Raw genomic sequence first — 26,953 nt, 5'->3', positions numbered from 1 at the left:
ATCCTATTCTGAAAATATCACCTCCATGCCATCGATTATCTTCAGCAGAGGATCTCCACCAGCAGCGATGCTGTCTACTAACACTCCAGTGAAGCACTGTCCAAATTAGCATCTGACATAAATTAAGTGCAGGTGCACATATGCTGCCCTCTGCCTATGCAAAATAAATTCAGACCTGTTGATTTTGAGTTCATGCCCAAATTTCCCCAGCTTTCCATACTCCCTAGCTACAAAAGATTGGACATGGGCATTTGGAAATATGGAAAATTAGTTGGATAACACTAATGGTTAATTTTTTCCAAAGAACATACTGTGGGTTGAAACTGATTCTTAACGGTTTCTTAAGCTCAAGCATACATATAAAAGTAGTCCTTTAGTAAAAACGACCTTAAAACTACTCTTGTGCGACCAGCGCTGATGGTCCACCCACTGAATTTTGTGACACTAATTACGGTATGACTTGCCTCTTTCATTGTGCCTTCACACATAATCTTATTGCTTTTCTTACTTCCATTTCCTGCAGCTTTAGGTTACAGTCACTTCCTACTGAATCTCCTTTGCTGAACTTCACTCCTCTTGGCTTTTCATAGTTAATGAAACACAAACACCTGATGGCTTGTGAAGTCAAAACTGTGTTTGTGTGGGAGAACATTTATGTAAAGGCAGCCTGTGCTGTGTCGGGGAGGGGGACTGACCTTTGGTTCTACATTTGCAGACTCTCAGGGGACCGTATGGTGTGTTTGCATGCTTTAGCTCATTTACAGCAAATCACATTACTGCTCACCATTTGCCAAAGCATGCCATAACCGCACCATAACGCACTAAGATCTTTCCTCAGACTCTGCCCTTACAGCCAATATAATTTTTTAGGGCTTTGTTTCAAGTGATAACTATCTAGGACAAGCAAAGCAAAGTTGTCCCTGCATTTTTCATTTGTTCAACAGTGTTGTTTTGTGGTATACATTTGATTCAGCTGATGCATTTTTTTAGTCATTTTTAATTGATGTCAATACAATAAGAAAAAAACAACCTGCAGAGATTCATCTGCCTGAGACAGGTATGAAAGGTCCACTGTGTTGTACATTCAAATGGTGGTAAAAAACAAACAAACAAACAAAAAAAAAAAAACCTGAGACGTATAAGTTTTGAGAGTCAGCAACTGATTCTAAGGTTCTCTTGGGGTGGTTGCCACCAGCTCTTTAGCTGATCTTACCCTCACATGCAATAAAAACAAGAAAAACACCAAAGGCTCCCTCATGAGTCAGTATTTCCTTTGTCCGTTCTGGGCTTCTGTAGAAACATGGCGATGCTACATGGAGAACCCTGTGGAAGAGGACCCGCCATTCTGTATGCATAAAAAGCTCATTTCAAAGTAACAAAAACACAACAATTCTAGGTTCCAGGTGATTATACACTCGTGAAAACAAAATTATAAATATCATGTTCCATTTACGCCCCTAAATCCTACATCCTTTAATGCACTGGTGTTCAAAAATGAAATCAAACCCCAAAATTAACCACTGCTTTAGCTACAGCACCACACACTGCCAATAATGACTACCAAATATTAACTATGATTGAATACCGCATTGACATGTGCTGTGGCTGCCGAAGTAGAAAAATGTTTTTATCAAATTTCAAGCCTTGGAAAGAGGCAGGCTTAATGTAAACTGGAAGTAAGTTGTAGAAAATGGGCTCAGTGTAGCTAATCTCGTAACTCCGTGGGACTGAGTCCTTACCGCAGCAGCCCAGGTTTGATTGCAGCTTGTGCCCATGGCTGCACGTCATCCCCTCACACCCTGCCCTACCTTTCCTGTTTCTCTCCAGCTGTCACTGTCATAATATAGCAGAAATTACAACAACATTATTTTAAAAAGAAAGAAAGAAAATGAGGTCAGCTAGTGTGAAAGTACAGTAGTATTTCAGAAAGACCTTTAGAAGGTTTTCTGATAAGTTTGACCCTTAAATGATATTAGTAAAGGCGTGTGTCTTGCTGTCTCTGCTATTAGTTTTAGCAACAGATTTAACGCTACAATTAATATGAGATCTAAGCTATTGCTGATATTCTTATATTCTGACTATTTGTTGAGTATACAGTGTAAATTCAACCTCGGAAACTTGATGAGGACCCCTGTACTGACACAGAAACTCATTAGATACAATTTTGTCCCATGCAGGTTCCCCATCTGATAAGAATTTTGCTTTTAGATGTTTTATTACAGAAAGTTCATAAAACTCAAATAGTCACACACTCTGTCATACTTATGGATGAATTTATAGTGAAGATAAATAATACCCGTTTTTGCCGAGGACCCCCTGGAACATCCTCAGGGACCCTTAGGGATCCTCAGCCCCCACTTTACAAAACCACTGTTCCAGATGGTCATGGTTTAGTGATTGTTGTGGAAATGGATTTCCTGTGTAATCAGTTGCATTGTTATTGCCTCCTCTGGTTCCAGTTGTGTTCTGGATACCTGTATGTGAACAGCTGTGATTCCACCATTGGCCTCTTTCACAGTAACATCAGATCAGTCAGCAGCCCCAGAGACGCAGGCACAGGTTCACAGCTCTGGAAACTTCTCCCCATTCTCGTCTTACAGGAACACAGCAGGAAAAACTGATTCGTGTCCTATCTCGGTTTCAAAAGATGTCTATTCCAGAATTTTCCTTTTTCATTTTCAAAGACATATTTCAAACTTTTAGGGGAAACACTTTAATAAACTTAAGAAGGCATTGTCAAGTCATCTGAAGGGTTTAATTTTAACTTACTGTCCACACTTTCAAAGGAAAAAGTGTCCGTAGCCTTTTATCATTTAGCTCTCACTGTCATCAAACTTGAGCTTTTCCACAAAAAATTCAAAAATGGTGTCATTTCATCATTATCTTAATTCCATAAATTTTACGCGTTCAAAGATATTACTCTTACAATTGGTTTCAACAGCTACACCTTGTAGTAACCATTTTAACTGAAAACGCAAGTGGGAACATTTAGAGAGAGAAGAACGCAACAAAGACCAGCTGCACAAACCCTTCAGTGGTGAATTTATTCTCATAGCTCCGGAGAGACTGAGCAGGAAGAAAACAGGAGATGTAGGTCATACAGACTCCCCCACCTGTATGTCAGAACAGAACATGGGGGGGGTGGGGGGGGGGGGGGTGTACAATACGTTTGACCTTTGGGATTTGTTATTAGGCATGCCAGAGAACATATTACAGGTCAAAGACTACGTAATGCTTCAAAGTTTTTGAAATTCTCGAACTGAGGTGACATTATGGAAAATGTCTTTCCACTCGCTGGATGACTGATATTTTACTGTTAATTAAATGATTTATTTAGCAGCAACCAGCAGACACCAACAGACAGAGTTTGGTTTGGATATCGCCAGTCTGAGGCAAAGTCTGCTCTTTACTGTGACCATGACACCCAGGTAAACCGTGTCCAACTACTGGTGAGCTCACACGCTATGCAACCTACACCGATGCAGGCAGTCCAGTGTAAACACGAAGAAGGAGAGTCACAGGAGGAAAGTAGAAGGAGCCAAAAGGAGGGGATGATATGGAACAAACGTGCAGGATATTAGGAATAAAGAAAGATGCTCTGTCCAAGACTTTGGTCCTTGGAGCTGGTTAGTAACCGTTGGCAGTGAACAAAGTAAATTTCATAGGTCAACATCAGCATGTCAGTATAGTCATTGTGCACAACGTTCTAGCATTAGCATCATTAGTACTCAGCTCAAAGTACATAAGTAGACAGCTGCTAGCATGACTGTAGACTCTTAGTCAAGTTCCAAATGCAACCTGATGGTGAAAAAATTCAAACTTTCTCCGATCTCCTGCTTTTCATGTAGGATAGCTAACCTTCATGAATGACTATACCACAATACAACTCACTCCAGAGTCACATTATCAAAATAAGCCAAAGGCAGGCCCACTGACACTTCAAAAAACCTTCAGAAAAGGAAAAAAAAATAACATAAACTTGAGCTGAAGGTGTATAAAGCAATCAAAGCAGGGCCCCTTAAAGTGGAGAAACATGTCCAACACTTTTTAAAAGGGTTTAACATTTGTTCTGTGAGAGCAGATCTAAACATTTACAGAACAAAACAAGATGATTTTAGAAAACTCAGAAGATAATGAGAAAAGAGAAAATTATAACATGTCAGTTTGTAACTAAAGAGGATGACAGATGTATGATGATGATGATGATGATGAGCACACCTTTACTGTGCTGTAGCTCCAGACCATTTGATATAAGCGCCCAGGTAATAATAACATTCAAGTTGACCTCATATATGTCTTTAGATTTCAGAAAAAAAAGCTTTTCTCTAACTTCAGATAAATATGAAATGTATAACCCTGATGTGGGGGTCAGGAGGCCCGGGGGCACAATTTCTGTAAAGGGCCCTCAGTCTGATTTTGTACGTACTGAAACTGTGTGCCCCCCTTGGGACAGTACATACCAGCTCTGCTGTCCAGCACATCAAGGCTCAGTATGAGATCAGAGTACGATCATGGTCATGTGTTTGCAGTCTTTATCCTAGGGTAACATTCATTTCAACAACATTTAATGTAAGTTCTGAATATTTCAAAATATAGCAGAACTGACCGTCAAAGAATGAAATCTGTCATTAACATTGTTTAAATGTCTTGTCTTCATGGTGGATTTGTATCAGTCAAGGCCTTGTGTATAACCCATTGACACGGGAAACTAAGATTTAACTAAGACTGTGGATATTGTGTAAGTTATATTTACGTCTGCCTTGGTGCTTGTACTTTTTGTTATCATGCCATCATATCCAAGATATTAAGGGTCCATCTGACAGGCTTGTACTGTCATTAAAACATGGCTTGAACTTTGTGTTACTCTCAATATGGAGGACTGACTAAATGTATTTTATTTTTACTTCTCTGTTCTCTATTGGCCCCACCAGTAATCCCTCCTCTAATTTCATGGACACATTTGGACTCAAAGAAAGCTAAGTGTGTTTGTGTGCCTGTCACATGCATTTGTTCAAACAGGATGCATATGTGAGTGTACATTTTGAAAATACAAGTCAAGTCAAGTCAACAGCAAAACAAAATGCTGAAATCTATTTGAGCATGTTGACATGTTAATAATCAACAGTTAGAGCTACTTTTCCATATGTTAAAGTAGCATGACAGTCATTTACAGTACTGTTGCTTTCTTTCAGAAGATCACATATATACAACAAAAATGTGTGGTTAGTGTTACCAAATGTGGTGGAAAATTACTGTATCTGCTTTACCAGTAGGCACGACACAGCACAGCGCAGCACGCCACTTTATGTTAAACACAATATCTAACATGTCAGTTACTCTCTGTGTGTGACTTTAGATTTATTCATAGATGTTTAGGCTACAGATCACCGCACGGTTCAGGCTGGACGGACATGAAGCAGTACAGACAGAACAAACTTTGACTGGCACTTTATTTGAATTAAGACAGGTTATTTTAAACACATAATGTTAATAGGCAGCAAGCAGAGTTTATTGTATAAGCTTGGAGCAGGGTGTTCCTGAATAGAACGACTATTGACTTGAATTTCGACTTGTGGGCAAAAAAATGTCTGTGCCCCATAAATATCAGTTCCCTCTTGGCCAGTTCAGGAAGTGGTGAAGGACAGATACTCCCCTCAGAAACCCACCAGCCCACTGAGCTCAACCATGAAACATACACAGGTACTGTATACACGTCTGATTCAGAGGGACAAATTAATTGCATTGAAGGATCACTGATGAGGAAAAATAGCCATTCTTCTTCATTCTAAATGAAATGAATATCAAGACCTTCTTACATTCGGTAGGAGCTGATTGTCGTGTCCTCTGGCAGAACCCTCACATTGCAAACAGGACAGAGGTTTTATTTTGTTTTCCCAGGCTTTTTTGTTTGTATAAATAATCAAATCTTTGTGGGAGGGTCAAGCACACAGCACACAGAGTAAGCTTAGTGTACCACCAGGTCCTGCACCCTGGGAAAGCCTGTAAAGTCAACACGCAGGTTTATCTGGCTCAGTTCCCTGCCTCTGTCACACAGCAGTGTCAACACTTGGGGCTTTACATGAGAAGAGTGAGCAACCAGTGGAGGTTAAGAGGGTCAACAACAACTGAATGCTTCACCATTCAGCCAAAAACTGTCTTGTATCTGGTGATATCAGGCTGCAGGTGAAGGAGGAAAAGTGTGAGGCTAATCATGTTGCTCAAACACTGTGCATAATTTCGGCTAAAATGCATGGATTTAGTGATGGCTCAAAGCTAAAAACTGCCTCATTAAACTTTAAATGGAATGAAATGTAACAATATGAATAATAACTGCCTGACAGTTCATAACATTGAGAAAGAAAAGTGTTTGGAGCTGTAACAGTACAGGGGTGCAGTACATGATTACTCACATTTCTTAGGAGGGACCAACTTTCATATGTGTGAGCCAAAAAACAACCAAAAATTACTGAAAATACATTGTTCCTTGTTAAATAACCAATTAATAATGGCAAACACACCACTAAAGCCAAGGCAAGTCTAAATGTCAGGAAGTCATATTGCATTATCAGCAGATTTTACTCAATTCATATCGACTTCCTAAACCCAGAAGTCAAGCCTGTAACTATGAACGTGCATGTACAGTATAAGGGTGTGTGTGTGTGTGTGTGTTTATGTGCACTGCTGGTGCTGTGATCTGCCTGACTGCAATACAGTTTGCCCGTATGCTATGCACTATAACCATCCACATGTGCTTTCTATTATATCCTCTTGTTTCTCCCCAAAGGCTGTAACATAGCATCGCGGATATTTTATTTTTATGGGAATGCATGAGATCCGAATCACATTTCCCAATCAGACCCAGGTGGAGCCATGTAAACATACACGCTGTAAAATCTGAGAATGAGGTGCACGCACGTGCATGTAGGCCTACATGCACGCACACACACACATATACACACACATAATTAAATTTTCTGACTGGAAGAGAAAGCTGTGCAGAAAACAATACTCTATTGTGTGGCTAAGATGTGACACCTGAGGTAAAGTGTTCCTGTCTAAACGCTTAATTGTAGGATATCTTAGACCACATGTGCACATGTAATGATACACAAGGCCGGTTTTGAGTGTTGCTCTATGATAAAGTGGATAAAACAAGACTTTGCTGCGTAAGCAATAATTTTCCTGTAACCTGAAACCAAAAACTGAAAAGTTAAGGTCGTGTCTTGCTCCACAGGCTGGGCCGAATTGCTTCAGAGCCATCTGGTGAGTCTTGTGTCCGTCTGTATAGAAATTTGCTTGCTTTTTTTTTAACAAGACAGTTAGCACAGCACTGCAGCAGCTGACATGGGGGCTTAAAGGCTGGTCCTAAAGTATACACTCACTATAATGACTCTCGGGGGTTAAGGTTTTGAGGTTGGTCTTTTACATTGAAAATGCTTTTCTTGAGGTTAGAGGTTCTCCAGCAGCAGCACATCTGCTGTAGCACCTCGCTGGTGGTGCCACTGGGAACTTCTAGTTGCCTGAGGACTGTTGAAGCCAGTGTGCAGGTGCTCTTAAAGACTATCAGCTCACGTTTAGCAGCCAAGAGGGAGACAAAAAGTGAGAAACTGCAGGAGCAGCTGTAGACTCACTTACTTGACCTGTGAATATGCGCAGACGCTTTCAGCCGTGCATTTTATCTTCCTGCAAAATCTGACAAATATCTCACCAAAGATATCTGTTCATTGTGAATATCGTGCAGTGTCAAGGTTTGTGTTTGTTATGTAAGGAGAGTAGCCTCAAAAAAATTCTTTGACTGGAAATCCATTTTGATTGAATATCCAGGCTCTGAACTTTACAGCTACACTGTCAGACTGGAAAAACACCAATTCACGCCAAGAAATTTTTCTTTTTTCCTATTTTCCCCCGTTAAAGCAAAGATTCATCCTCTGCACTCTGCTTAAATCAAGAGCTTTTGTTCATTCAGGGGCTGGAACAAGAAGGGCTTCCTTCAGTTTCAGCAGTGAAAGTACACCTGCATTCTCAAACAAAGCATAAAATGATGTAATAAACACCAGCACTCTTAGTGCCATTATAACAACATCTACCACTTTTCAAATGTAAGGAAAGAAGCGTTACTTTTGTTGAGGACAATATCATATCATATTTTTTTCTTTCTCCTCTATTCTGCAGGAAATCATAAAGTATCAGATAAATTTGTGTAAAGTATGTGCAAGTAGCATCGCACTGTTGTAGCTGGTTGAGGTGAAGCTTGTTTGAACTACTTTGTATTCCTTTAAGTGTTTCAGTGGATCCCAAACTAAGTGTCACAATGTCTGAGGGGTCATGAGATGAATAATGGGGCAGGGAAGGAAGAAAACACAAATCTGTGTTCAATCTTCTGGATTTTCTCCCATATCTTCTTTTATTGTGGATACTGGACAATTTGAAATTGTCTCTAAGGTCTGGAAGGGAAAGGGAAAGGTTACAGGGGAAGAGTTTTTTGTGTACCAGGAGTCATCAGCCAAAAAGGGTGGAAAACTCCAAGTACAATAATTCCCCCCTGAAACGTCGGGAAGTTTAAGCATAAAGAAGAAGAAAACAGGAAAATTCAGGTAAAGTACAAGAACCTCAAAATTGTACTTACTTAGTGGTACTTAGTTTACTTTTCAACACTCCAAAGACATTAAGATTAACAAAACAGGTGAAAAAACAGAGCAGATAGCAACAGTTCTACAATGGCCTGATACGTCAGCAGTGATAGCTCTTTCATTGCCCACGCTTTTGCACACAGTGGCAGCCTGCAGAGCGTCCTGAGGTTCTTTTGATGTTGAAATATCACCTCAAATCTGCTCTGACAGCCTGTAATTAGGGGAGACTGGGGGAAACTGAGAGACGAGGTGGGCAGGCAGATAATACGCTTCAAACAAACAGACAAACAAAGACAGAGTGCCACTTGTAAACAGGAGAGAGAGCGTAAGGCCACATGTGCAAACACAGAGGAGGATTTAGGCACTGACTGCTGTGCCTTAATGTGTATGTGCATCTATCTCTTGGCTCCTCTGCAATTATTTGGTTTTTGTGACTCTTGTGGTTTTGTCTGGAACAAAGCATCAGACAAATATTAACATCACTACTTATTTCACAATAGAAAATATGACAGGAGAAACTACACTTCTGTTATGTTTGATATTGTTGTAGTTAAATCACAGCACAAATGAAGCTTGCTTCTCGCTCTAAGTAACCTTATCCCCCTCAGACAGTTGTGGGGTGCTGGATTGGGCAGGGTCGAAGTTCAAGCATGTGCGGGATACAAAGTCAACAGTGCAGTATTTAAGGGGTGATATTTATACCAAATTACAGCATGCACCTCAGCCAGCAAGTGTGCAGCTGGTTTTCTCTTGCCAGAAGCATTGATTTGAAAATATCTCCAATCAAACAACTTCTGCGTCGAGTTACAGCTAAGCTACGTAAGCACTGGGTGCCTCCCGTGCAGTGTTTTGAATGTGGGGTTGAAATTACAGCCTTTGCTGTGGTATGTGATTAGGGTCTGCATGTGAGGATGTCAGTCAGCTTCCAAACCCTGAAGGGAAGGATTGCTAATTGAAATGACATGTCAAAAGGATGCTGTGATAACACACTCCTAGTGTGGTTCCTCCAGTCTCCCTACCTTCTATCCATCCCTGAGCATGTGAGTGTGTGTGTTTCAGTCTATATGTGTGTGTATGTAGTTGTGTATCAAATATCAAATTACAGCCAGATAATGTGCAGGATCAAATCCCCCTTGAACGCTCTCTCCCTCTCTGCTGTCCAACTGCCTGAACAAATAAAAAACACTAAATGTGAGTACATTATCCACTCCCCTCTGACATCCACCACAGGCATTTCATATATTTTCCTGTCATAAGCAATAACCCCTCCATTTCTGCTTTGACAAAGAGCTTATTTACCTTAAAAAATCTTGTTTCCTGTTTACACATCCAGTCAAGAGAGCACAAAACAAGAATGTCTTAAAGGAAAAATCCACACCCATATTATCTTAAACGGTCATAAATCGCCCATGTGGTGATCAGTACAGTTCTGGGCTTAATTTGTGGTCAAGTTTTGTAATGTAATTTCTTTGTTTTCCTCAGCTTGATATGTCTACTTATACTCCCGTGATTTCTCTGTTTCGCAGAGCTCGGCGCTGTGCACAGAAAAAGCCTGTAGGGCACATAATATCGTGGCCCTGTGCTTAACCTACTGTGGATTTCTATTTTAATACTGAATACGAACATAAATATTAAATATTTCTGAAGAAATTACACGTTTACTGTTGCTGAACTTGATAGAGATAATTTATTGTAGATGAAAACAATATGCTGGTATGACGTCACATCATCTACAGTTTGGTGACTTGTCCATGCAGCATGAAAACAAAGAGTAAACCTCTCTGAAACTCCTGCTGTACATCCTCCCAGCAATCCAGCAACTAATTATGCAATAAATACACTTTTCTGCTCATCAATTAAATATTTAGTCTAAATATATACTGAACAATTGCTAATTTCCCATTATAAGTTACCAGAGCACAAAGTCTTCGGATGTCAGTCAGAAAAAAAAAGGTATGTGATTACAATGACATAGAGGCATATATTTATATTACACAATTAACATAAAAAATTGTCACCGATTTTCAAAGAATTGAATCAAGTTCTACTCATGTTAATGCATGAAAGCCTTGAGGTCAACATGAGGTATTACTTCCAGAAAGGACAACAACGTTAACAAAAACAAAGAGCAGCCATGTGTACAGACAAATAAAACCTGCTCACATTCTGTGCTCTCTCTCTCTCTCTCTCTCTCACACACACACACACACACACACACACACACAGCCACCAAATGTGACCTCTTAACCTCTAGAACAATTATCCCATTGATCAATGCCACTTCTCCTGAGTCTGCTCATACGTATTCTTAATCTTCTCAAGCGTCGTGTTGAGTTACCAAATAACTTCAGCGAGGTAGAAAAGAAGCCTCTGTGTGGACACCTATCACCCACATTCCACAAGAGGATACCTGCATACCACCTACGTAACACCTACACAACACTGAGGAACACACACACCACCTCCATGACACAAAAGTAGGACGTGTACAGACGGAAAGTTGGAACTTGAGTATTCAACATTTCATCAACTGACCGCAGAAAACTTTGAGAGAATCTGAGTGGCCATAAATGAGTCAGTTGTTTAACTTTCCCAAAAACATACTCCTAACTGCCCCACCACAATAAAGCAAACAAAAATGCGCGTGAGCTTGACGCAAGGCATTCAAAGTAACGGTTCCGCATTTCTTACATTAGTTGCACTTCTTTTGTTACTTGTAAAAGGAGGAGTTGTTGCCATTCTGCACATTAGAGAGGCAGTATGATGCAGCAAACACCTTCAGACAGCCAGAGTCACACTTACATCTCTGACATGTCTGTTGCTGATTAAGGAAGGCACTGAGTTTTATATAGAATTTTTAAAAAAGCTGTTTAAAGATAGACACACTTCTGCTGCTGTTTTGGTGATATTTAGAAATAGAAGCTTCAGCCCTTTTCTCCAACCCTGATGATTATTATAATTATGATTATTATACTATAAGTGAGAATGTGTTTAAATGAATCACACCCAACTACAGCAAAGTAAAACGGTGTGTTCAGTTTGAAACAGCTGGATCTGCAGCAGAGCAGCGACGAGTTTGAATCTGATACTGCATCTGTTGTCCACTCTTCTAGTCTGCCATGCAAAAAGCCCCTAATTCACACAAAAGGTACATGGAGTTCAAATATGCAACTAATGCTCCCACTGTCAAAGACTGCAAGGAAACGCAAAAGTGTTCTCATCAGCTTCAAGTAAGACGGTCACATCTGAAGTCCAAACTTTTTAGTTCAAGCTGAGATTAGGTTTAGAAAAAACACTTACTTCTAAGATGTTTTATCCTTTCAGACCATTTGTTCAGCGATGGATTTAGGTTATTCCACTGAGAGTCAAGGACAGCTGGATGTTACAATACGAGCCCTTCTCTTTATCAGTCAGTCGCCTCCACCGCCGCTCACTGGGCTGATGTAAGACACCCCTGCACGCAGGGAAAAAAAGAGAGAGAGGAGAGAAAGAGGGAAGGAGAGCAAGAGAGGAGGGCAGAAAAAACCCCTTCACATTCTGTGGATTCTTGGGAGCGTGCCAAAGTCCCAGAATTCCACATGCCACACATAAGGTTTCAATTAAGTTCAAATCCAATGCTCAATCAGAAAGCTTTCTTCCTCCTGAAAAGAGCCTTTCTTTTGACAGCTAGAGGATCAAGCAGCCGTAATGCACAGTGACGTCTGTGCTGCTGTCCGCTGAAGTCATCTGTCATTTCGCAACACATTTGCCGAACTTAAAGTGTTTGCTGCTGCCGTGTCGCAGTTTTTCAAATTCAAGTTTAATGTAGATCTGTTGAGCGTGATCGTATGAAATACTTTTCTTTGACTGTCCTGGAAATATGGTAAAAGATCCTGTTTTTTAAACTCAGTGACACTAAATCTGCAGTTCTTTACGGCCTTAATAGTCAAAGCAGATCCATGAAGTGTGTGAGTCAAGGGTCAGAGAGAGGTCGTCCTCCAGTGAAGTCAGGAAGTGTGTTGTTTTGCTGCTGATGGGACCTGAAGCGTTTCACCACACCAGAGAGTGAACAGCTATTTGTAAATGTGAAGGTTTTAATTACAACACTGCAACTCTGGGTTTTTCTTATTTCTTGAAGTGCAAAGGTTAAAAATATCGTGCAGTTAGATGTCTCCAGCAGGGAAAATTTTGACTTTAAAGATTTTATTTATCTTATTGTCTACATGAGTGACTCTTTTCCTCAGTTGTTTGTGCACATTTTTAGGCACCTACTGGCAATGAGTATTTGTCTGTCGGCTGGTCAGTCCATTCACCACTTTCGTCTATATTGAAGTATCTCATCAACTATTGGAGGAATTGTCATGAAATTCTGTTTTGCACAGACATTCATTGTCCCCAGAAGATAAAGCCTGACTTTTCCTCACACCATTTCATATTTGTGGTTCTGACTCAAATGGTGTGGACAACAGTTAAACTAACTGCCACGTTCATTCATGTTCTCTTCAGGATAAACTGTGATAACTTTGGTGATGCATTAATTTCTCTTCTAATGCCATTATCAGGTTAAGAAATTGAATTTGGCCAAATATGCCAAAAGACCAAATAGCTGCTTTTGGCAATAACTTTACTTTTGGCACTAATTGCAAAAATGGCAGCTTGGTAAAAGACCAAGATGGCGAACATACCAAGGATTGTACCTTATAAACATTAGCTTTTTAATATTGTCAGTGTAAGCCTTTTAGCATGCTAATGTTAGCATTTAGCTCCAAGCACCGCCGCCTGAGCATGACTGCACAGTCTCATTAGACACTGAAAACAAGGGCTCTGTTGTTCATATTCACATTTCATAAGAAGTTTCACAGCATGTTAAATCTGCACACAGAGCCATATACAGACTAGGACACCACTTAAGTGTTTTTCTGCTGAAGTACCCACCCTGCAGGTATTTCTCATCATAATGCAGTTAAGGAGCTGGAGAGCAAGAAATAAAACTAGTCAGAAAGGAGCCACAAAGAATATTTCCTGAATAGCTTCAGCGGAGTTGCATGTTTTGGCCCATGTTAAACATAAACCATGTGCTGGAAACTCTGATTCAACACACCAGGAGCTATAATGCAAAAAACACAAACCACAGACACGGACCAGTAAAACTCACACATTCACGTATCATTTGTTGATTTGTCAGAAAACTTGCTAAAGCTAATCTTTCGAGGCAACACACAGCAACAACCCACTGTACGGCAAATATATGGTCTGAGTGCACACAGGTCACGTCAGGCAGACACAAAGACAACATGCTAAATGGGTTTTACAATTAGGATTTCTTTAATAAAGATGATAGAAATAACAGCATCTCTTAAAGCTGAATAATATCTAATTTTTCAATGATTAAAAGCAGAAAAAAGCAGATATTATAAATACTCCCCACCCCACACACCCATGTACCATGTACCTTAATTACATCCTAGTAAGAAACATCTTTCTTCGTCATTTCATCTCAGTCCTATGTCGTATAAAAATCACCAGGTAAAATGACTAGATGGTGATTCCCATCAGTACATATAAAAATAAATAGATGCACCTGAAGACTGCTTCATCCAGTCAGTGCGACAGAGATTTTGTCCTTCGTCTCATGCTGTGTTCAAGTGCTCTTCAAAACAAAGAGGAACTAAGTATGACACCAACATACAAAGCAAAGAAAAATTGCTGCTGAAAAGTAAACGATGCAACTCGTCTTGCACGTGACATTTGTTATTGCACAGCGATGACATCACAGTTTCTCTCCGCAAAGGGTAAGAGAAAAAGGGAGGTTGTCTGTCTTTGGGTTGTCCCTCTCTCTCTCTGTCCCCTTCATTGTCTAAACTCCGTTCTTCACCAGCTCATGGACTCCATTCTCATCAATCATCAGGGTTGGATGAAACTCTCGTCCCTTCACCAATTCTTCAAGACCCTTAAAGCAGTAAACGACACATTCAGGACATGGTTAGCATGCGTGTCTGATCGAGTGTTTCAGGAGGACAGCAGAAGCAGAACAACATCTGGAGTTTGCATTGAATAGGCTAGGCTCTGCCTTCTTACCTCTCCCCCGTAGGACACCAGTGGGGAGATCTCACATTTGATTGGCAGGTCTGTTCCGTCCTTCAGGCTGCGTTGGGAAAGGAACAAATTCAGGGAGGATCAGAAGAAAAACAAGATGAAGAGAATGAGCACTTCTCCCATGAAAAGAGAGAGGGACTATAGTTGAGTTAAGCAGCTGTACGTCCTCGGCACAGCTGTTCTGCTCTTCTACTGAGGCTTGTGATTAGAGTTCAAAAAGGCGGAGAATCAGAGCTTCATCATTCCCAAACACGACCAGTGATTAGTTCTCTGACCCGTAACAGACACCTTCTAGAAGAAAACAGATGAGTGACAGGTAATGTGGTGATGGAGGAACTTCTCACCACATTAACCATCACTCAGCTTGTTTGTTTCTAGACAACAATCACACATCAGGCGCTTCAGCTGTTTCCTGAGCTGCTGCCTACAGAACTGTGTCAGAATGAGAATGAAGGAAAAGCTGAATGATTGAGAAAAAAAGCACACCTTTCAAGAGCCTGAATAACATTCATGGGTGCCATGAATGTTACTGAAGCACATGCTCATTTAAATACAAGCTGGTGGTTTTGGCAAACTTCCAAGCAATGACTGGCTGGCCTCGTCGTTACTAATTTACACAAAAATCAACAGGTTCATCATCTGTTGCAGATTTGTCATGGACTGCCAGAAAGTGTGACTGGTGCTCATTACCCAGCATGCAACACATTATGTGTATTAGTAGCAACCAACTGAGGGGAGAATGATGTATGAGCAGGTGATTATAACTTTACATCTTCTGACCAGGACGCTAACAGGACTGTGTGTTCAGTCATCTAAACTGATCTTCGCTGCCATTTCCTTCATCACAATCAACTGTAAAGAGACAGGAAAATGGCTGTCCACTGTCATGTGTTCCTCTTTTTGGTGGTAATGAAGGAAAGGGGAGGCCAAGGATCAGAAGTAACGTTATATGATGTTAACACATCCGAGCGAGAGGGAAAGAAAGCCAGAGCCCCATCACCATGCACTCCGTACTGCAGGGGGATAATAATTACTTTCTGCTGCCATCATCTGTGACACTGCCTGCTGCTCCGTCTCTGGAAACATTGCACGGGACACACAGGAGCAAGACCAAGCATGAGAGGAGAGGAAGTGAGAGTGAGGCTAAAAGAATATGATGTGCATTACATAAACCAAAAAAAAAAGGCAATGAATGTAGTTTGTACACAAAGTGTGGGGAGCACTGGGAAGGTGGGAATGACCACGGCACTGTGTCTGAGTTCATGCCAAACATGATGTGTGTGTGTGTGTGAGGGTGGGGTGACACGCACGACCCCGTGTTTTAGCAGGCTGGCTGTGGTCACCTGGGTATGGCAGGCACACGTCTGCCGTTCTCGTCGATGAAGTGACCCCCAGCATTCAGCACCCAGCGGTGGTGGAGGGACATGAGGGCGTGTCTGGCTGTGGTGGGCGTGTCCTTTCCGTCCTGACTGTCCGCATTCTTCAGCGGGGAGAACTCATCCTCTCGTAGCACCTCATACACAACAAATGTGCTGTTGGGGACACACACACACACAGCAGCATGCCAACACACAGGCAAACACACCAAACGGGTAAATAATGGTACAGAGTTTTGTTATGACAAGCTATACAGAAAATTAATCAGAGACAATTTTCCTAATCTAATTATCACTTATCAAGTAAAACATTCTCCTCTTCCAGCTACTCAAAGTATTTCAAATCCCACTGCCATGTGAACTTCAGGTATTCATAAATAGAGCCAGTGACAAACAATTCAATGAGTTCGGTATTTGAGCTCTACATCCGAAGTTCCAAACCACGGGTGTATTAAGAAGACTTTCCAAGATGGCGCCTCGTTCACTCCCATGAAAGCTGCACACTGAGTGCACGTGCTAAAAGGTTTTTCAGAATTTCCAAATGGATCAAATTCTGAACATACATCATTTTACAGTCATTTCAGGGTGTTTGTGACACAGAGGAAAAATTAACCTAGCAAATGAACTCAAATGACTATGCGAGCCTCGACCAAACAGTATAGAGAACGATGAGGAAATAAGTCTGACTTTTTAAAAAATCTGGCTGCAGTCTCAGTCCATCTGGATTCTGCTAAAGCTGCCAGTCTGCCAGTCCGGGCACAACCGTAATCCATCTCCTCAGCAACACCAAAAACTATTTCTCATCCTTTTTACATTTATATACAACAAATAAATCTCTAAGGAAGCTGGACAAGTCTGCAGTGTTTTTCCATCAATCATTACAGGAATCCTTTCATTAGATGTAAACTTCTATTAGTAGTGGCGTGACTCAAAGCTGATGTCATGTAGCACTGGAGGAGGTGGAATGAGAGAACAGCTCATAAACCTCCATCGTCCTGCAGAGAGCTTGGCAGGCTCAGTCCGTTAGACCAGACTTTGGAGCAGGACTGAAGCTGGTGGGATAGAGATCAAGACTGGAAAAAGGAGTTGGTTCATGCATGGAAGGACAGATCAAGGACCAGTCAAACCCTGGGCCTGAAGGCCTGCCAGAAGAACATATGCAATCCAGCCACCTCTCAAAAGGAGCATAACATATTCATTGCACTCCTAGTACTTCAAGGCTTTTTAGTCTGAGGTGAGAGGCTGTCTGCTGACGCCGTCACACACACTGCGCCCTCTATGAGATAGCTCACCTGGCGAACTGGAAGATGTCAAAGACAAACTTTTCCATTTTAATCCCATTTGGCTTGTCCGGTTTGATTAGCTGACCTTCACTGTTCACATATGGGATCTTCTTCTGTGCCACATGGTGCTGCAGGTCTGGCTCGTATTTCCTGAAATATGAACGGAGAGGGAAAAAATGTGAGAAATACAGTACTGTTGGTTCAGTGCTACACACCAGGAGGCCGAGTTCCTGTTCTTGTTACAAGAAATCACAGCTACTGAGCTACAAATGAATAGATTATGACAGAGAAGAGCACAAACGGCATGTAAAGTGTGAATATATTCAGTGTGAATTGCTCTTACTCCACTATGTCTCTGAGGAAGGAGAAGCTGAAAAAGTGATTGGCCACATTTCCTGCGTTGAACATCAGACGGCCGTCGGCGCTGCGCTTCTCAGCAGTTGCCAGGGTGATCTCGCTGTACTCCACCACCTGATAGTGCCCGTCCACCTTGCAGACCACACCCACTGCCTCTGTTGGATTGGTTTTCTCCACTACCTGGAATCCAAGGAGGCTTCTTTTGTAAAATTGTTGATCAAAAGCTGTAGCTACAAGGACAAATGAACTATTTGCACACCTAATCAATATGTCAGTCAGCTTTTATTATGCTAAAACTTGGCCACTGCCTAGCATGTATTTCATATTAAACTATACACAGCAGAACAACACAAAAACATGACCTAATGTTTCATCAAATCTTCTTCATTAGTGGTATAGATGGTTAGACATATAAGTGCATAATGTTGCCCATGAGCATAAAATTTATTAAAATGTGATTTGTGATATTGCTGTTTTAAAAAAGAGGTAAAATAGCAGAGATAGAAATAAAAATAAGCCAAAAGTTTAGATGAATTTAATATATAAATAAGCCTCAGAAACTGCGACAAAATGATTCTCTTGTCTTCTGCATATTCCACGTCCAGGCAGCAAGTTAAAGTCTGCACTGAATGAAAAACAACCCTCTCCCCATCTGTTGGTTACTAATGACAGACTGGAGTCCTGATGAGGGGGTTGGTGAAAGGGGTGGGGTGAGGGTTAGGGGTGGTGGTGAAGCCACATGAATTGTAGTGGAGCTTAGTAATTTATGATGAGGGTGGGACTCCACTCTGATCCGATCCTTCCATCTCTGCTCCACCGCACAATTCATAATGTCAAACAGGAGCGAGGTCTGGACGACATACACTGTTGAATATTTGAATATATTCTGTGTTAACTGGAAAGTAGACGCAGCGTGATAAAATACATTTCAGTGTGGTCTTGCTAAGAAATAACAGGTGTAGAAACAGTCAGACTGAGTGGGTAAGAAGAGCTTTAGACACTCTCTGGATATCTAACTCATCTGACACTTGACTCTGTGGTATGAAGGAGTTGCCATGGCAGGTAATATTTTCTCAAAATCTAATTAGGAGGCCATGGTAATAATGGTTGGTCAGAAATGCATGAATTACTCCCAGGTCATGTCCTATTGCCAAAGCAGGAGATCTTACATACTATTTTTGGACTTTTCAAGTCATTAAGCATGTTTCCTGAATTTTCCAAGTCTGTTTACTGATATTTGGATCTCCTGTTGGTGGTAATCTTGGCAACGCCCTTTGAACTGACTGCATTTTTCCCTCAATTGTCACTGAATTTTGCTGGGACAATTCATTTCACCTCCCAACACCTACCTTTCACCTAACAACAGAGAGTTTCAGTAACTTGATTGTTACTATCATATATTATATGTTGGAGGGGACAACTAACTTCAATGACAAAACTGACTACACCATCTCTGCTGGTGGATCTTCTTTCTAAACTGAGAAATTCTACATCTAAACAAACAAAAATGAGAGGAATTGTAAAATAAAGAAAATAGTTATAATTAATCATAAACACAGTTTATTTACTAGTGGGAAAAAGTTTTCAGTTCAACTGTTATACCCTGAAAAGTTTTTTTTCCTTCCCAAAATGAAAAGTACACTCTGTCCAGAGAAACTGGCATCTCCACATGACACTCATGTTATCTGAAACCGTGATGAAAAATGAAGGAAGATTCTGGGCTCAACCCTCAAATTTCCTAGAAAGCCGCATTTGATTTCTTGCTCAATGGGACGGCCCGAGACAAAGAGGCCTATATCTCCACCCAGTGGTGAGTTGTGGAAGGTGCAGGTATATAGTGACTTAAACTGTTGCGGCTACAAATTGGCCACACCTTTTAACACACACACTTAAAGGTTATGAATCAACATCCATCACCCTTTTCGGACCTCTTGGAATTTTAGACTCATTCATCAGTCCGGGTCAAACTCGATTCGATCTTACACACTCAATGCACACATCAATATTTGAATAACAACATGGATGTTTCTTTGGCATATTTGATTCTTTGATTTGGTTATGACAATTATATATGTGCATTACTCTCTGGTCCAATTAAAGGTAACTGAACGGTGTTGCAAGGGCACAACAGTGAGGGATCACTGCAACAGACAACTTCATGACGTGACTATAATTTCATTAAGATCTTTAAAATAATAATAAAAAAAGGTTTCACATCACAAACTTCAGTTATTCAGTTAAATACCTAATTATCACTATAACTCATTTTAAGAAAAAATCTGAAACCTCTTAAAGGGTGAAGAACAGTCAGCAAGAGCAGGAGGAGGCGTGACCAACCTTAGCTCCACAATCAGCTCCCTTCTGCACACAGAAACCAACAAAAGCAGGGTCAGCCACTTTGACCAGGATGTTATCTACGCAGTACACATGGATGAATTCAATCCCCCTCTTCTTCATGTCTTCCATGATGCCCTGGTACCCCAGTGCTCTGTAAAGACCCCCATTCCCATCTGAAATACAAACACAGACACACACGTTTGAAACACACAAAGTTCTGTTGCGAAATAGGACACAACAACCACACTGTGAATGGCGCTCACCAGGGGCCATGGACAGCTTTCCTTTACTCTCCAGGATGATCTTGCCTTCGTAGTCCATGGCTGGTAGCATGCCCTGCTGAAAGAAGACAACGTTGTTCTCGTTCAAGCCAAAATACTTATGACGAGAGAAGAAGTCCTTGGTGGCCTCCATTGTCCTGCCACTGGTCATGATGTACCTGAAGGCAGCACAGAGGGAATTTAGCGTGAGTCAAGCATTACTTGTTTTCCTCTCTATTGTAAATCATCAAGGAAGATGTATTCTTAGCAGGCCCTTTCAAGGAAATACATTTTTAAATGCTGTAGAAAATTTATTCAGAGACTGTTCACTTAGAACAACGCTGACATCAGTCCAAGCGGGTTTGTGCATATGACAGGTAATAAAAGTATAATTTCCGTACAAATTCCTCACAGAAGCAGACCTGCTGAAGTTATATAAGATATGTCATTATGGCATTTCTCTGACATAATCTTTGGTTCTTCAGTGACTGCTTAACCTTAACTACTGTGTTATACAACCTGTATACACTCCATTGCCTTCCTAATATCTCTACCTTTCACACTTTGAAACTGTCCTTTGATCTGCTCCTCGGGGAACAAATCCAGCAATACAACTTCCTTGACACTGTCTCTTTTTGTGCTGTCAGTAATTCGACCCGGTGAATCATTACACAAACACAACTGTGCCAATTTTAGCTCTCATTACCAATAGAGTACCGTAAGCATTTGGTAGCCCAGATCAGTTTTATTTTATTCAAATAAGGTAGCAATTCACATTAAAAGCAAACTGGCTAAAATGCCCGAGTCATCATTTCCTGGATAACACGATGTCTTACCAGGGAATACAGCACTTGCTTTTGTGCTTCTGCTCCGCCAGCTGTTGCAGCTTCAATATGCGTTCAGCCTGGATCTGAAAGAGGGTTTTGTGGGATGGCAGCCCCACGTCGTACATGCCTTTGGGATAAGAGACCCCGAGTCTGGTTCCCTGGCCGCCGGCCAGCAGCAGGACCGCCACTTTACTCTGAGAGATGCAGTGCAGACCTGAAGGAGCACAGATCACAAACAGTAAGCAGTAGCAAGAAAATCCCATAAAGTGTTTTTTTAGTGAAACATACTGAAAGGAAGGTTCATCCCAAAACCAAAAATGCATGTTTTTCAACCTTACCTGTCATGCTTTTTATCCATCTCCAAACCTATCATCCTAGATGCATGAATAGCACGACAGACAAAAAAAATGCATTCTTTTGATTTTGAGATGAACTGTCCCTTTAGGTCCTGCATACCCATATGATGGTAGAAGCCACACTAGCACAACATCTAATGTTGTTGGCCATAGTGCATTCTTATAGTCTTTGGGAGTACAATTTGGATAAACAACTATAACAAATGTAACAAAAACAATCCATATAACATTTGTCATTAAACCATTGTCCAACATTTATGACCAGTTTCACAGGATTTAAAACAGAAGTCACAAATTAGCACAGAACTGAAATCTTATAACCCTGCGCAACACCCAATCCAACTGTCTTTATTGTGGTTAATGGGTTCAATGGTTTACAACAGTTTCAGTTTATCTTACATAAACTGCTGCTACGTGACTTTACATGCAACAAGTCAAAGTGCCAAGAGACAAAGTTTATACCAATGGACTGGGCGGGCCTGCTAGACTTTGATTACTCTCCCAAACCCCACCAGCCACACACACACACTCTCTCATGAGTGACCTCATGAATAAGGGTCAGGCAGCACCGCTATTTACGTCAGGTCCAAATTAAAAGCAGATGTTCTCTGCTGCCTGCCTCCTCAGTCATCCTCCCCCAGGAAAAAAATAAACTCAATAGACTCACTAATTGTTCAGATCCCACTGCAAGAGGGATTGCGCAAAGTATAATGAACAATGCAAGCTGACCTACTCATATTTTGCATCTACGCAGACTGGAAACAGCCTGTCAGTTTAGACAACCACACAGCAAGCAAGGGAAGGGGGTTTCTCATGCTACTCAGTGTGGACTTTTTGAGCTATTAAATAAGGTTTTATAAAAAAGAAAAAATGGGACTAAAATATCACTAACACAAGTTATCAGGACATACATGGTCCAATCTCAGCATCAAAGCTTCTCAGTTACCATGTGATGTGTTAATCCCCTTTAGTCTTTCCAGTTGGATACCAAGAAATCTTTCCTGTCTCACCTGTGGGCTTCACTTCATATTTGAAAGTTACTCAATAACAAACCCTAATTGCTAGGCGTCAGACTCCTTAGAGGATTATTATTATTCCCACAGTGACTACGCAAGACTTGCTTTACAATTAGTAATTGCTCAAGTATTATCTCCTGCTGTATGAGATCGCAATAAAACCATAAGCATGTGCAGTAAAACCAAGCAGATGTATGAATACACTTTCTGGGGACAGTAGCTCACCTACTAGCTCCCAGTCTTTAAGACTATCTCGGTCTCTCGTGACACTTCCTAGCACCTCCCGGGGCACCGGCTCCATGCGGGCGTCCATCTTCTCGTGTTTGCTGTTGCTGGACGTCTCCATGGCGTTTTTAAAGAATCCATTGATTTCCTGAAAGTCCATCCCCTGTAGGTCGTGGGTCAACTCGGCCTGCTCTGCAGGGCTCAGCTCGTCCCAGAACTGCAGGAGGTGAGACTGGTCAGCTTCAGCCAACCTTTGTGCAAGTCCGCTGGTGACTGGGTCCATGATCAACAGTCCTTTTGATTTAACTCTGCCACACTGAAACACAAATGAAAAAAAAAAAAACAAGATGAGTGGTGATTGGCAGCTACCACTGAGGATAACAAGGCCATTTCCTCAGCCATATTTCATGAAGAGGAGTTTACATCCACATTCACACATATATTATGTTTTTAAGCCTGATTCTCTTATTTGTCACACTAAGTAAGATTATGGTTAAGCAATAAAAATACACCAGGCTTCAAAAGGAATCTGGCATAGAGTTTGGCACAACAACATACCTGGCACCTGGCCATAATGTCAGGAGATCAAATGTTAGTTTGACTGATGACTAGTCAAAGTTTTCTTAAGTGAGTGTAGTTGTTCTGGTGAAAACTGATTAATAAGGTGCTACTGGTCAAACTAGCAAAACTGGTGACTTAATGAAACACCCAGGAAAACATTTTACATATTGTACTGAGACTGTAAGCAAAGCCTTAGTGGAAGCAATGACAAGAATGTTTAATTGTTGTCTCTGTATGAACCCACACCCACAATGTGCAGCTGACGGGACCAGGAAATCATCACACTGATACTGGACGAGATCTTTTAGTATTTGAATGGGATGCTGATGGCTTCAGCGACTCATCACAAACTGTTAGACATGGCATAATTCTTTAAAATATTCAAAACACTTTCAAGCTCTATGTTCCCTGGAGGCTATGACAAGCCTGCAATACAATTTTATGTTGACGCTGTTTCTACTAAAACACAGTACGTATGCCTCGTTTCAGAAATTCAGAATTGACACGGTGAATGAAATAGATTGCTGCTTCGCAGCTCCGCTAATCACAGTAAGTGTGTTTACTGTGCTAAGCAAGCTACATTTATCAATCAATCCATTTGGCCGCCGCCTTCAGAAGAGACTCAACGAGTGTCAGTGGCACAGGAGCCCAGCAGATGCTAGCAGCGACTATCCGGCTAACTGTGGAGGAAAACGCTCGCTCGGTGAACCCATTAAAGATTAAATGAATGAAACACCAAACTCTTACCTCTTAGAAGAGCTCTTCTTTGGCTTTATGACCATAAATGCCAGTTAACGTATGGTTTCTGTTACTGGTAAGAACACCTCCCACCCGGACGACACCTCCTGGTACGTCACGCTTGACGTGGCAATAGCGACGGCGCCGAAAGACATTGAGTGATGCTGCTTTCAAGTACGCCTCGTACATTTAACAAGGCTGGTCTTAGAAGAGGTGTTTGGAAGAAAATCTTGTCAAGGAGAGCGAATGTCAGTAAAGGCATCTAATCGGTAGAGTAACTAAGTACATTTACGGAAGTGCTGTAATACAGTAGCAGGAGCATTGAGAGGAGTGGAGAGAGGGCAGCTAAGGAGCGGAGCTTGGTGAATGTCATGGGACGAAATCCCTGCTGAACCAGCCTTATTTGTTGCACTTATACCTGAGGGTGAATGTAGACAACGGGCTTTAGTACGAGGTTCCCGAAGAAGGCAGTGCTGTTAGCGGGGATACGGGGGTGTTTTTGTCATCTCCTCAGCTTGTCCTGCTGCACCTGGAGACGCCTCGCTGCTTTGGACCGTGTTGGGGAGTTAGACACTAGAAGATCCTTGTGCACCGCGACATGTGTCCCTTTAAAACAACGTATGTTTGTAGTGTAGCGTTAGTTCCCCTGCAGTGTAGTATTGTCTGATGTGCTCTGAGGAGGTGTAATTCAGGAGTGGGTTGCAGGGCAGTATTGAATTCGACGTGGGGTGGCTTCGATTGGCTTGTGCCCACATGCACCTGTTTCTGTCGGTGGCACTGACGAGAGGGCTCTGACAGACTGTCCGTCAAACCACTGCGGTCAAGTGCAAGTGCAACCCTTACCGAAAAAGCAGAGCACAGTTGGGGCCCCCTGTCACATTTCAGAGATACATAGTCCTCTACTCGCTTAAGTTCTCGGATGGTTTTAATAAAATATCTTGGAAGTCCAAACAGGCAAAATTCTCCACAATAAAACATTAGAAAATAGTCAAAAATGAGTACAGATTTGTGTCGCAGAGCGTCTTTCCTGTCCCATTAGAGAATTAAAGACCCCTTGTATTTGTCCTCTGAGCAGGTAAACCTGGCTGCAAAGTAGCCTAAACCACCTGTTTCTAAAGTACATATAACTGACTTCACCATGACCAGATCCAGACTATTTTTCTATTATTTTCTTTTATTATCTAAACTATAAACTGAAGAGTAGATCGGAGGGAAGGGATCATACGTGCCACACTCGTGAAGACAGCTGTCATTTTAATTTCTAACTATGACCACTAGAGGGCAGTGACAGCTCGTGATTTTTCTTATATGATGGATGTCAGTTAGTCGAGCACGCAGAAAAGCTCTTTCCTCTGAGAGCAGTCAGTTACAGCAGCTACTTTGAAAGTGCAACTGTGTCTTTGTCAGAGCAATTTTTTAGAGTTACAGTCACAGCAAAGTTTTCTTAATGTAAACTTTTCTCAATAAACAGTCTTGTCTGTCTTTATGATCCTTCTGCTCTCTTTAGGTTTCCTCCATGTCATCCCTGACAGGTTCGGGTCTCAGGTGGGTTTGAAAGGCAGCAACAGTGAAAACATGTGCACACTGACTTCAAGAAACAAAATATTTTCAAAAATACATTTTGATCCACGGCATCTTCGTCAGGTCAGTACATTTACTGTATACACACCGCTGGGCTGACAGGCTCTATGACGATATGTGTTTAGATTTCCTTTTTTTATTATTATTTTTAGTTTACATTAAAGAAAATTTTAACCTAAAGGTCTCTACGCAGCTGGTGTAGATCAAATACAAAATGAAATGTTTGACATGATAAATTATTTGTATGGTGAGGTTATTAGAAACCTTACACACTATGTTAACACAAACTTTCAACTTGCAATTCAAAAGTCTACCTCCAGTGTGTTGTCACAGAAAGGTGCATGATTGGTTAGAGAAGGATAAACATTTTTAGGAGTCTGTAGGAGGAGGGTTGGCAGGGTTGTAGGTGCAAGTTTGAAAGGGTGTGGGAGAGGAGGTCAGAGGTCAGAAGGAGGGGGAAGTCCTTTCATTGCTTTAAAGACCTGGAGGAATCTTTTCCTCAAAGATGTCTTGGGTCTGGTTCAGTGCTGCCTTCTCTTGTTTTGTTTTGTCTTTGGTTTTTTTTTAGGATAATATACTAATCCAGTTGATTGTCCCAATATAGAGCCTGAATGTTTAATCACAGGTTACATTAATATTGCATCTAATATTGATACAGATCATTACTTTTACCTGTAGGTAGTTAAATATTCTATTAATTTTATATTCCTTAAAGCACATCCACAAAAAGTAAGAAAATGTGCTGGATGGCTTGCTTTGATTATTTCAGTGTTGGTCATTAATAACAGTGCATTGTGTGCACAATAACATAATTTATACTGAATATGTTTTGACTTTATTCCATATCACCAGCTACTGTTGTTATAAATTTGCAATTTGCTTCCACAGTAATTTACACAGTACAAACTTTAACATTTTGCAACATTAAATAACAAGCTGTGTCATAGCTGTGACATTTCTATCACGCTTTAAAGTACGATGTTAGAACCCAAATAAGACACTTTGAGGGTGTGGAAAGCTCCAATACCTAATATACACATCTTGTTGTACTTTAATAATGTAAGGAGTGGAAATGAGTGTGTGCTTTATGCTGAACTACAGCAGACATGCGACAACAATGTACAGCAGTAGAAAAATGATCATCTTCAGATCAGTTGAAGTCCTTGAGTGTACAAGGAAACATTAAAACATTGATTTATTTAAATGGTTTTAACTGTGGGTTTCCATCTCTTGATGTGGTGGCGCAGGTCAAATTCTATGAAATGTTTAAATTTTATTTTGACTGGCTGCCACTTTCTTCTTCAGTTTTACATGCAACCACACGGGGGCGA

At 41.1% G+C, this 26,953-nt stretch overlaps 2 protein-coding genes across 5 annotated transcripts in view; both read right to left on the bottom strand.

The window, feature by feature from the left end:
- The window catches only part of ddr2a (discoidin domain receptor tyrosine kinase 2a), a 28,056-nt gene extending 15,736 nt beyond the window's left edge, over positions 1-12,320 (bottom strand). The window contains exon 1 of one of the 2 annotated variants that reach the window (XM_046391501.1): positions 11,931-12,320. The gene's annotated coding sequence lies outside the window, so the exon portion shown is untranslated. The remainder of the gene's footprint in view (positions 1-11,930) is intronic. The other variant, XM_046391500.1, reaches the window with a different exon arrangement.
- A 1,595-nt stretch (positions 12,321-13,915) lies between these two features.
- On the bottom strand, positions 13,916-24,207 carry uap1 (UDP-N-acetylglucosamine pyrophosphorylase 1). 3 transcript variants are annotated; one of them, XM_046391504.1, is made up of 11 exons: positions 24,051-24,207; positions 22,743-23,058; positions 21,155-21,359; positions 20,322-20,497; positions 20,059-20,231; positions 17,708-17,901; positions 17,374-17,514; positions 16,049-16,237; positions 15,740-15,781; positions 14,688-14,754; positions 13,916-14,559 (listed from the first exon to the last, which is right to left on the bottom strand). In XM_046391504.1, exons 2-11 carry the CDS (start codon positions 23,023-23,025, stop codon positions 14,467-14,469), a joined length of 1,563 nt encoding a protein of 520 aa, XP_046247460.1. In that variant the 5' UTR covers positions 23,026-23,058; positions 24,051-24,207; the 3' UTR covers positions 13,916-14,466. The 3 variants fall into 3 exon arrangements, with proteins under 3 accessions (XP_046247460.1, XP_046247458.1, XP_046247459.1); XM_046391502.1 differs by lacking the exon at positions 24,051-24,207 and adding an exon at positions 23,301-23,330; XM_046391503.1 differs by lacking the exons at positions 15,740-15,781; positions 24,051-24,207 and adding an exon at positions 23,301-23,330.
- Between the last annotated feature and the right edge of the window lie 2,746 nt (positions 24,208-26,953).

Source organism: Scatophagus argus, chromosome 6, assembly GCF_020382885.2.
Source record: "Scatophagus argus isolate fScaArg1 chromosome 6, fScaArg1.pri, whole genome shotgun sequence".
NCBI classification, from domain to species: Eukaryota; Metazoa; Chordata; class Actinopteri; family Scatophagidae; genus Scatophagus; species Scatophagus argus.
The sequence above is the reverse complement of the archived record's forward strand: the minus strand, read 5'-3'. Positions and strand labels throughout refer to the sequence as shown.

What these genes read in the sequence shown, in the direction of transcription:
- uap1 (XM_046391502.1), bottom strand. An exon ending in TAAAGACTGGGAGCTAGTAG is followed by an intron (nt 21,360 to 22,742) that starts GTGAGCTACTGT and finishes GTGCTCCTTCAG; the next exon opens with GTCTGCACTGCATCTCTCAG. An exon ending in GACATCTTCCAGTTCGCCAG is followed by an intron (nt 16,238 to 17,373) that starts GTGAGCTATCTC and finishes TGTCCCCAACAG; the next exon opens with CACATTTGTTGTGTATGAGG.